This window comes from Pristis pectinata, chromosome 3 (genome assembly GCF_009764475.1).
Source record: "Pristis pectinata isolate sPriPec2 chromosome 3, sPriPec2.1.pri, whole genome shotgun sequence".
NCBI lineage: Eukaryota > Metazoa > Chordata > Chondrichthyes > Rhinopristiformes > Pristidae > Pristis > Pristis pectinata.
This window is the reverse complement of record NC_067407.1, coordinates 107,738,304-107,753,371: the sequence shown is the minus strand read 5'-3', so window position 1 is coordinate 107,753,371 and position 15,068 is coordinate 107,738,304. Positions and strand designations below refer to the sequence as shown.

At 38.6% G+C, this 15,068-nt stretch overlaps 1 protein-coding gene across 1 annotated transcript in view; it reads right to left on the bottom strand.

Moving 5' to 3' along the window:
* The window catches only part of rps6kc1 (ribosomal protein S6 kinase polypeptide 1), a 124,252-nt gene that overhangs the window by 79,243 nt on the left and 29,941 nt on the right, over positions 1-15,068 (bottom strand). Inside the window, 2 exon segments of the mRNA XM_052011928.1 lie at positions 10,725-10,778; positions 13,237-13,330. Of these exon segments, the coding sequence (XP_051867888.1) occupies positions 10,725-10,778; positions 13,237-13,330 (148 nt within the window).

Below are 15,068 nucleotides of genomic sequence, written 5' to 3'. Positions count from 1 at the left end.
CTTATAATCTGTATTAGTGACTGAGATCAAGGGTCCAAGTGAAATGTATCCAAAATGGCTGAGATACAAAGAGGTGAGAAAATAAATTGCGGGGCCTCAAAGTGACTGCAGAGGCTAAATGAGTGGTAAATGGAATAATATAGAATCATAAAGATACAGAACAGAAACAGGTTCTATGGTCCCACAACGATTGCGCCAACCATCAATCATCCATTTATGCAAATCATATATTAATTCTTTTTTTTAAATTCTCTCATATTTTCATGAACTCCTCCCCAGATTCTACAACTTACCCGACACTAAGGAGCAATTTACAGTGGCCAATTGACACACAAACCTGCACTTCTTTACTTCTTTGGGATGTGGGAGGAAACCGGAGCACCAGAGGAAAGCCATGTGGTTATAGGAAGAATGTGCAAACTGCACACAGACAGCATGGGAGGTCAGGATTGAACTCGGGTCTCTGGCACTGTGAAGCAGCAGCTCTACCAACTGTGCCAGTGTGTTGGGAAATACAGTGGGAATATGAGATTATCCACTTTAGTAGGAAGGAATATTTATATGTTATTTGGAGAGTTATAGAGGTACAGAAACAAAGATAGTGTGCGGGTACAGAATGTCAATAGGAAAGCAAATGGAACGTTGCTCTTCCTTGCAAAGGGGATTAACTGCAAAGAGCAACAAAGTCTTATTGCAACTATACAACATGAGTAAAACCAAGCAACAATGTCAAAAAACAGCCCCTCCATAAAATGGTTATTTTTTGTTGAGCTTGTCTTCTAGGTTACCTTCTGTTTGTAACTACCGATCAGGAGTATTACATTGTCCTGAATATAGAAGTTCCACTAATTTGTAGTATGCTTTGGGAATTGTTACTGAATGATAAGATTACCTCAAGTTAGTCATAAAACTAACACATTTGATTACTGAGGAATTCATGGGCCGACCCAACCAAATTTTTTTTATATTTTTTTGTGTTTGCAGGCCTAAGTTCACAAATCCTGAATCTGCCGGTAAGTGCTTGCCAGTTTTTGACTGTGCTCAGATGCCACACTCAAGTCCAATGTCAGAGCGCAAGGTTAGGTCAATTTCCCATCATTCATCCAAGAGAATCTGTTTGAAAATCTTACAGACTGGTTTCATTAATGTGAATGGAGAGGGCTGTTAGAACAAAGGTATATTTTAATCAATTTCAAATGACAAGGTTAATTAAATGCTTCTTATTGTTTTAGGTTTTTAAAACAAATTTTTAATTCTTTTTAATTGTTTTTGAATTTCTTTAAACACTTCTGATACTAAGTGCATGTGTGCATCAATCTTTCAAAATGGCAAGGTTGGGAAAACAGTAAAGCACATGGGATTCTGGGATTTATAAATGGAGGCAAAAGGTACAAAAACAGGGAGGCCTACTAATGATGGACTGCATCCAATTCTGGCTATCTAATTGTAAGAAGGACTTAACAGGGTGCAGAAAAGATCAGAATGATTTTAAGAATAAGGGATTTGGTTTCAAGGTTAGACTGAAGAAGCTGGGGCTGTTCTCCTTACAGCAAAGAAGGCTGAGAGGAGATTTGATACAGGTGTCGAGGGTTATTACTGATTAAGGTACTGATTAAGGTGGAGTGAATAGAAGGAAGGTATCCACATCAACAATAGATTCAAAGACCAGAGGGTGGAGATTTAAATTTTCAGTTAAAAGATACAAGGGGGCAGGAATGCAAGTAGTTTGATTTGCCTGCAGGGATGGAGGATACAGAATGAATTATGACTTTCAGAAGAGAATTCAAGAAGAGGCATTTGAGAGACAGTAATTGGCAAGGCTGTGGGGAAAGGGCAGGGGAATGAGACTGATAGGAATGTTCTATTAGATACTGACATAAGCATAAAGGGCCGAATGTCCTCCCTCCATACCATGACAATTCTGTGGATCAAACATAATCCCTGTCAATCTTTATTGCCTGACTAACTCCTTCAATGATGTTCTGCACTGTTCACAGGAATAGTTTAATTGCTTCATTAAAGTCAAACTGCCTTCACGTGCTGTACATGTACTTTGAAAATTATGTGATTATTGAGTCACATTACAAATATCACAGATTTGTCACATCGATTCAAAGAGTCATGGGTCATCATGATATTAGTGCTGCCGACTGTGAACAATGCACTGGTGTTGAAAAAAAAAAATTGGCAAAAAGAAAATTACCATTTATTGGATGTTGTTTTACTCACCATAATGAAGAAGATAGTGTTAGGGTGAAGTTTTTGTTACAGATTTGTGGGAATCTAAGTTATACTGTTGGCTGCAATGGAGCTCATCTTAAAGAAATTCTGCTGAAGCATGTTTGGATATAACATGCACCTCGGCAATACCAATGTCCCATTTCAAACACAGAAAAATGTTCTATATGTGGTAATAAATCAAATCTACCTACGGCACCCTGAAATTTTGCAACAGATAATGGTGATAAGCCATTATTTGGACTTTTTTTATATTATAATTTATCAAAACAATACTTTTAAATTTTAGAGTTAACTTACTTTTGCAAATATATGGTCACCTAGTTTCTGTGCACCACCCTCTGCTTTTATACACTTATCCACCTATTTATGATAACTACAAAAAAAGTTAAATGGCAGACAAGTCTTTTTATATTAACTCAACAAATTATGATCTGGAAACATAGGGGAAGCAAACTTAAGAAGTACTTTTCAGAAAGGAAACTAAAGTACAATTGAAAATGATAAAAATTGCATGGATATGGGATCTAATTAGATAGGTCTTTAAAGTGCCAGCGCAGACATCGGCGAAATGGTCACCTCCTATGGTATCCTATCAGATTCTTTTAATTTCTCTCTGGTTCAAAAAGATTAATGAGAAACCATATCTTTGTTACCCTGAAGTTGATGGCCCACTGATCTAATTAAGTGAAGCAATTTGCGTTCTAGGTAATAATACATTCCATTGGGGTCATCAAGGTCTTTGGTTTCAAAGTTTACTTCTTGTGTGATTCCTTGTACTATAAGCTCTAGGGAGTTAGGGCCATCAAGAAATCCACTAAAAGCAAGGTAACAAAACATTAATGATGGCAGAATTCAGAATTGATCCATTACCCTTAAATACACAGTAAGCTATGCAGGCAAAAAAATTAAGTGACTTGCTTGCTGTTCTCTGGCAAGATGAGCAAGAGGCACAGGAAATGGGTCAGGACAGAGAAGCTGAAAACAGCTGCAGTAAAAATGAGGATTAAAGTGATTAAAAAAAACTCTAAAACTGAACAATATTCACCTATATTGAATTAAGGACAGCCAGCAAATAATTTAAGATCAGCTCAAATTTATGCAGACTAATTGGCCATCAGTTACTCGAATCAAGCTCAGTCCATCAATATGGATACACACTGCTTTCTCAATTAGATGGGTGTAATTATGAGTCAAGGTCTTCTGCTCCATATGCTCATTAATAGGAAACGAAGAAGATGCCCATGCAATATTCTCAAGCACACTGATGCAACCGAGAGCAGCAAGATATTCTGACATTTAACTGGGAAACAGCAGTATTTTTTATTTACTTGATGCTGAGAGCATTAGAGGTTAAAACTGCTGAAATAATCCTATAGACAGGAAAGGAAGAATTCTAGAGCTTATAGCTGAATGGACACGTTTGAGGAGATATGCAATTAATTTGGTCCTGATGTACTTACTCTGCTGGTTAAGATAAATAAACACTGATGTTTTCTGCATTAGAAATTGTTTTGACACATCTGGAAGTGCCAGGTGCACACACCACTCAACTATTAGCAGAAATGCCTGGACAAGGTGACTTTAAAAGTAATTTGCATTCCTAATATGCTGTGAGCATGGAATTTCTCTCCAACGAACAATTCCTGAACCAACAAGTACTTGTCTTCTCTTAAAAGTTCCTGTCCTTGACTATATTTTACACTCATCTTCCTGCCTTCTCTGAAACAGAGTCATGCTAATCAGGTAAAAACCTGGCTCCAGCATCTGAGAAATTATGACCATATCAAGTTCTTCTGAAATTGCTAGTAACAGTTCATCACTAATCAAAATGTCAAAGCTTCCCCATAATGCACAAAATATCCTACATCTCAACCTTTTCATTGCGTACTTTTCACACTGAATGTTCAATGCTTTCATAAGAAAACACAAAAGAAGCAAGAATAGGCCATGTGGCCCCTCATGCCTGCTCCACCATTCAACACGATCATGGCTGATCTTCTACCTCAGCACTACTTTCCTGTACGGAACCCATAAAACTCAAATCACTTACTAGCCAAAGATCTATCACTGGAGACGCAAGAGAGTGTAGATACGGAATCTGGACCAACAAACAAAATCTGGAGGAATGCAGTGGGTCAGGCAGCATCTATGGAGTGAAATGGACAGTCGAGACCCTTCATCTGGACAGATCTAGCAAACAGAGATCTATCAATCTCTGTCTTGGACAGAATCAGCAACTGAACCTCCACTGCCCTCTGGGGCAGTGAATTCCAAAGATTCACTTCCCTCTGGAGGAACAGTGAACAGCACAGGAACAGGCCCTTTGGCCCATGATGTCTGTGCTGAACACAATGCCTCAACGGTTGACCCCCTATTTTGAGATTGTGATCCCTGGTTTTAGATACCCCAGCTCAGGGGAAAACGCTGCTTCACTCCATAAAGGTCCGTTAAGGATTGTATAAGTTTCAAAGAGATCATTTCTCATTTTTCTGAACTCAACAGAGTCTCGGCTTAGACTACTAGATCTCTCCTCGGATGATAAAGAAGTCATCCCATGAATTTTTCTTGTGAACCTACATTGCATTCCCTCTATTTGCAGCAGGACCAGGCTTTTACATAATATTCCAGGTGCGGTCTCACCAAGGCTCTATATAATTAGAGAAAGATGTCTGTACACTTGTACTAAAATCCTTTTGCAATAAAGGCCAACATGGCATTTGCTTTCCCAATTTATTGCACATATTTACTTTCAGTGATTCATATACAAGGGCATCAACTGCTTTCATTTTTATAACATTTGAAAAAAAAATCAGCCTTTTTTTTCTACCATAATAGATAACCTCATATTTAGATTCTAGAATCTATGGAATCTTGAAAGCTGACAACCAGTGCATCCAATATCACCAGAACTACCTCCTTCAAATTCCTTTGATGTAGGTCATCAAGTCCTGGAGATTATTGCTTTTCAATTCCACTAATTTCTCCAATACTAACATTTTAACTAATTCTAATTTCATTGAGCTCCTCAACCTATACTTCTCCACTATTTCTGAAAGGTTTTCTGTGTCTTGCTTCTTGAAGATAGACAAGATATTTTAAAATTTTCTGCCATTTTCTCATTCCCTAATATAATTTCTCCTCAATCTGTAAGAGATCTACATTAGCATGAACTGGAGACATAGAGTAATACAACACAGAAATAGGCCCTTCGGTCCAACTCTTCCATGCCAACTGAACCCATTTACTAGTGTTTGGCCCAAATCCATCTAAACTTTTCCTATCCATGTACCTGTCCAAATGTCTTTTAAATGTTGTAATTGTACCTGCCTAAACCATTTTCTCTGGCAGCTAGTTCCATATACGCACCACCCTCTTGTGAAGAAGTTGCCCCTCAGGACCCATTTAAATCTTTCACCTCTCACCTTAAAGTTATGCCCTCTAGTTTTTGTTTCCCTTTCCCTGGGAAAAAGACTGTGTGCATTCACCTTATCTATGCTCCTTGTGATTTTATATACTTCTATAAAGGTCACCCTTCAGTCTCCTACACTTCAAGGAATAAAGTCCTAGCCTGCCCAATCTCTCCCCATAACTCAGGCCCTCAAGTCCTGGCAACATTCTTGTAACTCTTCTTTGCACTCTTTTCAGCTTAATAACGTCTCTCCTAATAACAGGATAACCAAATCTGTACACACTGCTCCAGGTGTGGCCTCACCAAAGTCTTGTACAATTACAACACAACATCCCAACTCCTAAACTCAGTACCCTGACTGATGAAGGCCAACGTGCCAAGCAGCTTCTTCCCTATCCGGTCTATTTGTGATGCCACTTTCAGGGAATAATTTACTTGTACTACTAGCTCCCTCTGTTCTACAATGCTCCCCAAGACCCTTCTGTTTACAGTGAAAGTCCTACTCTGGTTTGACTTCCCAAAATGCAAACCTTCACACTTATCTGAATTAGATGCCATTTCCAATCCTTAAGGTGTTCTTATGAAAGCATTGAATATTCAGTCTGCAGTTCCAATTACAGAAGGTTTTACAGTTCATTCTTATGTTGTTACTAGCTTTCTCCTGTATTCTACTTTCCCTTTCCTTATCAGTGGCATGGTTCCCCTTTGCTATGTTCTTAAGTTTTCCCCAATCGGTTCATTATCTTTTTTTGGCAGCTTTATAACACATCAGAGTAAATGTGGCTAGGCTGTTTCCCTTGGTGGGTGAGTCCAGGACCAGAGGGCACAATCTTAGAATTAGAGGGTACAGTTTCAAAACAGAGATGAGGAAAAATTTCTTTAGCCAGAGGGTGGTGAATTTGTGGAACTCCTTGCCACGTACAGCAGTGGAAGCCAGATCAGTGGGGGCGTTCAAGGAGGAGATAGATAGGTATCTAAATAGTCAGGATATCAAGGGATATGGGGATAAGGCCGGTAATTGGGATTAGAATAGTTTTTTTTCTTCTTCTTCTTCCCTCATTCCCCATTTCTCATTTCTATTTCCCTTTCCTTGGAGCAGACTCGATGGGCCGAATGGCCTGCTTCTGCTCCCTTGTCTTGTGATCTTGTGATTTTCCTTTGAGTTAACCTGAGAGCCACTACTAGTCCACCTTTCTTGTTGGGTTTTCACAATGTGTGAAATATCACTACCATGACTAAAATATAGTGATCCAAACATTATCAATTCTCATGACACTGTAATTTATCAATTACACATACAAAGCCTGTAAGGCAAGTCATTAACTGCTTTTGCGACTGATCACAGCTCGTTACCCTCCCCAAGCATTTTCCACAGGCCAATCAGCAATAAGTTCTATTTGAGACTGTCCTCACAAAGTCCTCCTACATGTCCCAATGTAAGCAGAAGAAATAGTTTCTTCTTCCAGTCCTGACAATCACTTACCTCAAAAAGGTTTTTGCTTTACACCACATTATCCGTGGAATAAAGTCTATTTCCATTCTTATCCAGATACCAGTTAGCTCTCTCACTATATCAGCAGCCTAAAATGCAACCTTTCCATTTGCTCCCATTTACTTGTAGCTTAATCCTAATAGACTCCCATAGTTTCAGAAATAAAGTTTGCTCTAGGCATACCATGTTAAATTAAATCAAGTGCTAAAGTTAAAAAATAAGAAAATTCTTCAGCAAGGAGTGGTGATGCACATATGTGATTACTAGACTTTGCTATATTTAGGTTATAGATGAGTCAAAATGTCTTACAATTAAACACTGTGACTATACCACCCTCTTCAATAACTGCTGTAAAAATCCTGACTTCATTCCCCTCAGGCTGAAATAAATGATGGAAAATATCAATATTCCAACTATCCCACAATGCATAAATAATCTAGAATCAGGCTCATTCACTTTCATAATGTACCTCTACTCTTCCCTAAATCACAGAAATCTACATCCACATTTTTGTTACCTTCTGACTACTTCCTCACTGACCTCCCAGGATCCACACTAACATTCTTTTCTAAAAACCTACTGACCTCCATTATCTTGCTTTAGTCCCAGTGCTCCCTGCCAACTAATCCAATGAATTACACATCCCTGGCTTCATTTTGAAACCCCTCCATGTATTTGTGGTCTACCACACCCTCTTTGTAACTTTCTCCCTAAACTGCCCTGCCTAACTATTTAATCTCTTCCGGCCTGTAACAAAAAACTCCTCAAAACTATGCTCTCAGTCATCTCTCAGATCCCTTTTATCACTGTTGGCCTCTGACACACCCCACTCCCTTCCCCATTTCCAATTGGATAGTTTTCTTCCTCGACATAAGAATAATGCTCTATACACAAGGACAGCTCTGGTAATCACATCTGTAAAACAAGTCATTACCAGTCCCCACTTAAGTATTATCATATTTTTATTTTAGCACCAGGTTGAATTTAACCTGCCGGAATAAGGAGTTAAACTTGCAGGTAGTTTCTGAAACTATCTGCATGCCTATTAAAATTAAACTTTAAAGCAGTCCGAACAAATGAAAATGTTACAACATCCTCAATGTTAATCATGACAATGCGGTCTCCACTAAACAATACTGTCTATCTCTTAAAAATTAAAAATTATCCAGAATATTTTTAAAACATATATGGAACTCTGTAAACAATTAGTGTTTCACCTCCATGTTGTTCTTTCAGCAGTTCAGCAACATAAAATACATTTATTAATACACATAATGTTCATCTAGCATAAAAAAGACTTAGTATGTAAAAAGAATTGAAACATTCCTTGTCCTTTCAAGTAATGGGTCATTTTTCTCTGTTGTCCTATCTTTAACTAAATTACATTTTAGGAATTCCAGATGGCTCTTTATTATGCTCATATAACAAAACTGATGACTTGGAGAAGCAATCCAGCACCATTAACATTCACAGGGTGAATGGTTATTGTGATGGGCAGTTTACTTGTTAAATGTACAATAATTAAGGTTTTGGTTCATCTCTGTTTCATAATACAATATGGCAATCAAAATGGGTGTACCTCAAATTTTAATCACGATCCTGTTAATTATGAGATAATGCCATTAACCAGCTAGGTGATCTGCAGATTGGTCTAAATTAGCATAAAGGACAACAATAAAATTTAAATAACGATTATGTTTCAGATGTTACATGTGTCAACATACACTTAGCAAAAGGCCCATAGGAAACGGCGTATTTCCTGTACCCTTCAACGCAGTGGGGAGAAGCAGGAATTAAAAGACTGTAAAGCCAAACACTTCTTGCTGATGCTGGAAATCTTAACAATAAAAATGTTGGAAACCAGCATGTGGAAAGAGAAACAAAATTAGTGCCTGTAATCATTGGCCGCTCTCAAACCTCTGATAAAAGGTCACCAACAAGAAGTGTTAATTCTGCGGATGCCACCTGCCCTGCAGAGGATTTCCGATATTTTTTTTATTTCCAACTATGAATGATTTATCCTGTCCCCATCACCAACTCCTGCCTATTAGGCAATGTTGAAATGTATTGCTATGTTTGCTAATGCCCCTTTCTAAGAACTTGCCATGTCTCTGGTGACAAATAACAGTAAACTATGCCTGCTACTCATAATAATCTCAAATTCATTAAGGAAACCAGTGAAACGTAAAGAAACAAATAATTACATGATACACAGCTTAAAAATGGATTTTAAAGTAATGGTTTCACCCAAGCAAATAAGAGAAGAATTTAGTTCCTTCACTTCATCCAGGCAAGCTTCTACAGTATTAGTGTCCCAAAATTCAACTTATTTCTCTCACCTTCACTTTTTCAGGCTTCAAGTCACACCTTGTCTCCTTGTCCTGTTGTTCCCCAACTCCAATGCACAGAGTCCCCAATTATAAACTCCCAAACGCTGCCCCACCCTGCCCAAAAAACCTCAAGCCCTACACCTTGCCCTGCTTTCTTCATTTGTCCAATAAAGGGTTCCCCTTCCTTTCCCTCCATCACAGTTTGCAGAACTTTCAGCCACTACATTCTGGACTTCCTTTCCCAAACTTCTTCAGCTTGTTATATTTCACTTCAGATACCAACCTCCTTTATTTCCCCTTCAGTCATCTTTCCAGCCTCTTTCTTAAAGACCAATTACAGACTCCCAGCCATACACCAACATTTCATGTCACTTTCAACATTTAAAGAATTTATGTGCAAGGTGGTTGTACGCTTTCCATTTTAAGAATAAACATCCAAGGGAGCAGAGTTTTGCCTGCATACCATGGCATACAAAAAAATAAATTCCACTGTTACTACACCTGGACTCTCATGAGGATGCAGCAATTACAGTCAAGTCATAAACTGAAATGGAACTTCAGCTTGAATTGCAATTCTATGGGGAGGAAGAAATCACTCCTCATGCTAAGTGTTTCCTATCTCTGGTCATTCGATTTTAAAAATTCTAGCTGCCCTCCCATGGAGGTGTTCATTGTAAATAAGATAATGATCCTATTCTTATAAAATTGTCTATTATCAGCTTCAAGTCAGCTTGTAACACTTCTGACACAGAAGGTTAAGCCCCAATGCGAACACAAAATCCGCACTGACACTCCAGTGCACTGCATCAATAGAGTTGCAGCCTTTCTCAATGAAATAGCAAACCCCATCTGTCCTCTCAGATGAATGTAAAAGCTTCATTGGCTCTTCAAGAGCAGAGGAGTTATCCCTCGTGCCCCGACCATCATTTCTCTCTCAATCAGCATCCTTTCTCAATTCGTTATGGCATTTCTGATGTGAGTTTGCCCTGTACAGATTCGACATCACAACTCTAACATTATAGGATTGACCATAGTTCAAGGAACAACTGCACAAGTGTAAGGTACGAGATATCTAAGGTTATGAAAGGCACTGTATAAGAGCAAGCTTTTTCTGTTCTAGATATAGGACAACACATCATACATTATAAAACAACAGCTGTCTTGTATCACATGGCCCAGCTGATGCGTGATCACATTCAGATCAATTATAGGATAATTAAAGACAAAAGAAAAACAATGTCTGGCAACTTACCACCACATTCTGATTGACTACTAAGAGTGACATCATCAAAGAAGTCTCTTCGGGCTAAAAGGAATACAAGAGGCAGTAAGAATCTTATTCACTGTGAAATTTAATGCACTTTTAAACACTGGTAGATAAAACACTATTATTTCCTCCAATTTTCCCTCTTCCCAGCCTTTCTTTTTGAAAAAAACTCTTCGTGACCACTTCCTACAAAATTGCGAAGTGCAAGTAACCTGACCATCCTTAAGTCTCTGCTGCTCCAAATCATTTGACAATCATTCACACCTCCGAACAATTGTGTACCCCAATCTGGAAGGAAAGCCTGGCACTGTAGGAGACCTTCCAGATTCTCCCAAAATAAACAAGAGGGCTCAACCATGTGATAAAGAGAAATACATTTCATATACAATCACATAATACTTTTCTTTTAAAAGATCTTAATAAACCAGGTCCCTAGAAGAGCAGAGTACTGATGTTTTGCTATCATTATCATAAAAACCTCTGCAATCCAGAAAATTGTAGACCTTAACCCACCCACCTCTTCCCAAAAACATTAGTAAGCATCTTAAAATAAAAAGTGATAGTAGGGAGGAAAAGCAGCTTGGTACGAGGCTTTGTATTCTCCAAATGGACAAGGAAGCTAGACTGGACTAATTAAGTAGTAGCTCTAAAGGAAGAAAATGATAAGTAGAAAATTCTTATTCCAGTTTACTGATGGTAAAATCTTTCTGAAGCTCAACTCCCTCACGAGCAAAGTTTTCTTTTGAATTATTGGTCCTCAAGATAAAATGAACATAAAGGAACCACATAAGAAATCATAACTCATCTGCCTTCTCTGCCTTAGCTGGAATATTCCAACAATAATTTGGATTTGTATGGCCCCCTTAATGCATTAAAGCATCACAGATGGCTTCATAGGACCTTTATCAACCTGAAAAACGAAGACGATACCAGGTGAACCAAGTTTAGTTTTCAGTAACATCTTAAAAGGAGGGAAAAAGAAAAGAAGCTGAAGAACACATCACAGGATGTGGCACATCCACCTACAATGGAGCAAAGAAAATGAGAAACATGTAGGAGGTCAGAAATGGCAGAGATTTGCAGGTTATAGTACTGGCAGAGGTTGCAGAGACAGGGAGGGACAAGGTCAGTGGTTTCAAAAAAATTAAAATTTCAAAATCAAGACAGCACCATGAACCATAGTGATGATGGGTGAAGAGGAGTCGGTGCAAGTTAGAATGGTGCAGCAGTTTAAGTTTACAGCAAGTGAAAGGCGAGATGACAACCAGAATATTGGAAGAATCAAACCTAACATAGTGGCATGGATGAGACTATCATGTATGGATTATTGTATTAATAATTACCATTACCAATGGTAGCTATTAGAAAATGAGCTGAGAAACCAGCAATATTATAACAGAAGCGGGCAATGCTACAGATAGTGTCCATATGGATCAGAACTGTATCATAACCAAGGGTCTGGTTATGCCTCAGGTAGTGGCCAGGTAGAGTGTGACATGTTAAGGCAAAGGCTTTGGGCATCCCAGCACTTAGTTGGAAGAAATTTCTACTCATCCAAGGCTGGTTGTTGAAAAGCAGTGTGACAAATCAGAAGCATTGAACAGGTCAAAAAGAGGTGAGGTGTTGCCAGCATGGTTGTGGAAAAAGATGTTTATTCAGATATGTCACCAAGGGGCAACATGTAGATAAGAAATGGGAGAGGGCCAAAGGATAGATCCTTGAGGTATCCCAAAGATAAGGTAGCAGGAAGAAAAGCCATTGGCGGCGTTTCCCTTGCAGTAACTGGATGGATAAGAGTAGAAGAGACCTAATGCCCCATGCTGCTGAAGAATGGAGTGAAGAAGGAAAGGACCAACCACATCAGAGGCTACAGACAGTTTGAAGGGCAGGATAGAATAGTTTACCATGTTTACAATCTTATTGAATATGGTTTGTGACCTGTAAAGTACTGTGTCGGTGCAGTTTCTTCACTTCAGAATTTTAATGTCGTGTTTCTGTTAAAATTAATTTTGGGTGTTTACTGTTGACAAATGAAAGAATCACTCACCACAGTCTAACTCTGAATTATCGCCAGAAGTTAAAGACAGCATTACTCAGCACAGACCAGAGGAGACTACCTAAAGTGATCTTCAAGTGGTCGCCCAAAGCTGATGGTATATTAGCAAGAAGTGCTCTGGGTCAAAACAAGTGGGAGCCAAACAGAAATGAAGGATTCAAGCCAAGTCATTTGCTGAGCCTCACCTCCAATTTTTAGTGCTAACATGTTCATGTATAACATCCAGTTGTAACAGGAATAGAGTGGTTGAACCAACAGCCATTAAAAAGAAAGCTATCCAGGCTGCAGGAAATCTCAGGTGGATGTTATTTGAGACAAGTAGAGAGACAAAGTGAATTGCAACTTTCGTATCAAAGTTTGCTGTAAAAATAAACACAACTCTGACCCCACCAAAAGTTCAAAGTTTTAGTGTTCCAGCTTTTGAGTTGTGCCCCTGCATACCTTCAGTACTGCCATCCGATAAACTATCATTCAGCGACTCTGATGAGGGATCTACTGGACCAATGAGTTCCGATCCATCGTAAACTTCGCCATCCTAAAAGAAAACTTGTAAATGTAATAAGGCCAAACAAGAATCCAAATTTCCCCCATGAGACCTTTTTAGAGCCTCCAGGAAGTTATTTTATATATGTGCACAAACTGCACCCTGATCAGGACAGTGGGCTCTCCATCTGTACTCTCCTGAGCTGGTGGGGAGGCTAACATGTCTTCTGAATGCTCCAAAATAAAAAAGGCTGCACAGTGACAGACTGCAGATAATCTTAAATCCTATAATAAATTAAACACCTTTTTAAAGACCAAAGAACATTACAAATGAAATCTATGTGTTGAAGGATTTGACGCAAGCTTCACAATCTTCACATAGGTACTTTTAGTTCCTCACCCAAACTCTCAAATACCCTGGTCCGACCCTTTCCTTATGTAAAAGGGAAAAGTTTAGCTGAAGTTAATATGGGTCACGTTTAGAACGAGAAAGGAGAAATAAAATTAAGGTACAAAAAAATGACAGAAATCAAACAAATGTTTTGTTTCTGTCCTCATAGAAGACCTCTCCAAAATGTCCTCTCCAAAATGGTGGAGAACTACAGTTTCAAAGTGAATGAGGAATGAGATGGGACCTCTTTGAAACATGCAAATGTCTTACTGAGCTTGACAGAGCAGATGAGAGGAGGAGGATTCCTTTAGCCAGGATGTCCAGATCTAGGGGTCACAGGTCTTAAAATAAAGAGTTGGCCATTCCAGACTAAGCTGAGGAAGAAAATTTCACCCAATGTGCAGTAATTCTCTACCAAGAGAGATATGGAGGTTCAATCACAGGGTACACTCAAGACAGACTCCATAGACTTTAAGATATTAATGGAAGCAAGGAATGCGGGATTAGTGCAGGAAAGTGGCACCGAAGTAAAACATAGCCACAATCTTACTGAATGACAGAGCAAGCATATTGGCAAATGTCCTAACCATACCTTTAATGTCTTAGATTCCTATGTTCATTTGCTGAAGAAACCTATTTCATTTACACAAAGTTCCAAGGTACAATTTAGGGATTCTCAGTGCAGACTGCCTCAAGTGCACTCAGTACAACCAAAACTAGTACCCAGGTACAAATACCTTTCATTCTTAAAAAAAACTCAAGTTCCAAAGTGATTTAAAGTCAATTAAATATTTTGATTTGTATTAACAGTTATAATATAGGAAAGCAAAAACCAATTTGTACACAGCAGAGTTCCACAAACAGCAAACCAGATAAAAAAAACCTGACAAGGTTTTTTGTATTGTGATGGAGGTTTAAAGATAGATATTGGTGTCCCTGGATCTTTTCTGTGCAACTAAGAGGTAAATAAGGCACTTCATTTTAGACATTTAAAAAGCCAAAAAGGTTCTTCCTCAGTGTAGTTGACTACTTCACACGCAAACCACAAGCTAGCCTACAGAGGAAGTTCCAATTATGCTGTGTGCCATTAACAACATCCCTTCAACAACTTGTGCTTGCAGCCATTCCATGACTAAATATCAATAACTGTTTAAATTGCTGGAATAATCTTTAAATGCCAATATTCTCAGAGAAACTGCTAATGATGTTATGAATTTTGTAACTACTGGCACTACAAAAGGGACACTCGGGAATATCTGGAAAGCAAACTTGTTCATTCTAACTCAAAAGAAACTTGCAGAGGAGCTTGTACTTCCACATAAATGGAAATGTCCATCGCACTGGAGAACAATGGAAAACATTTTTTTTTGTTCACCTTTTCATTGATTAACTAGCAGGC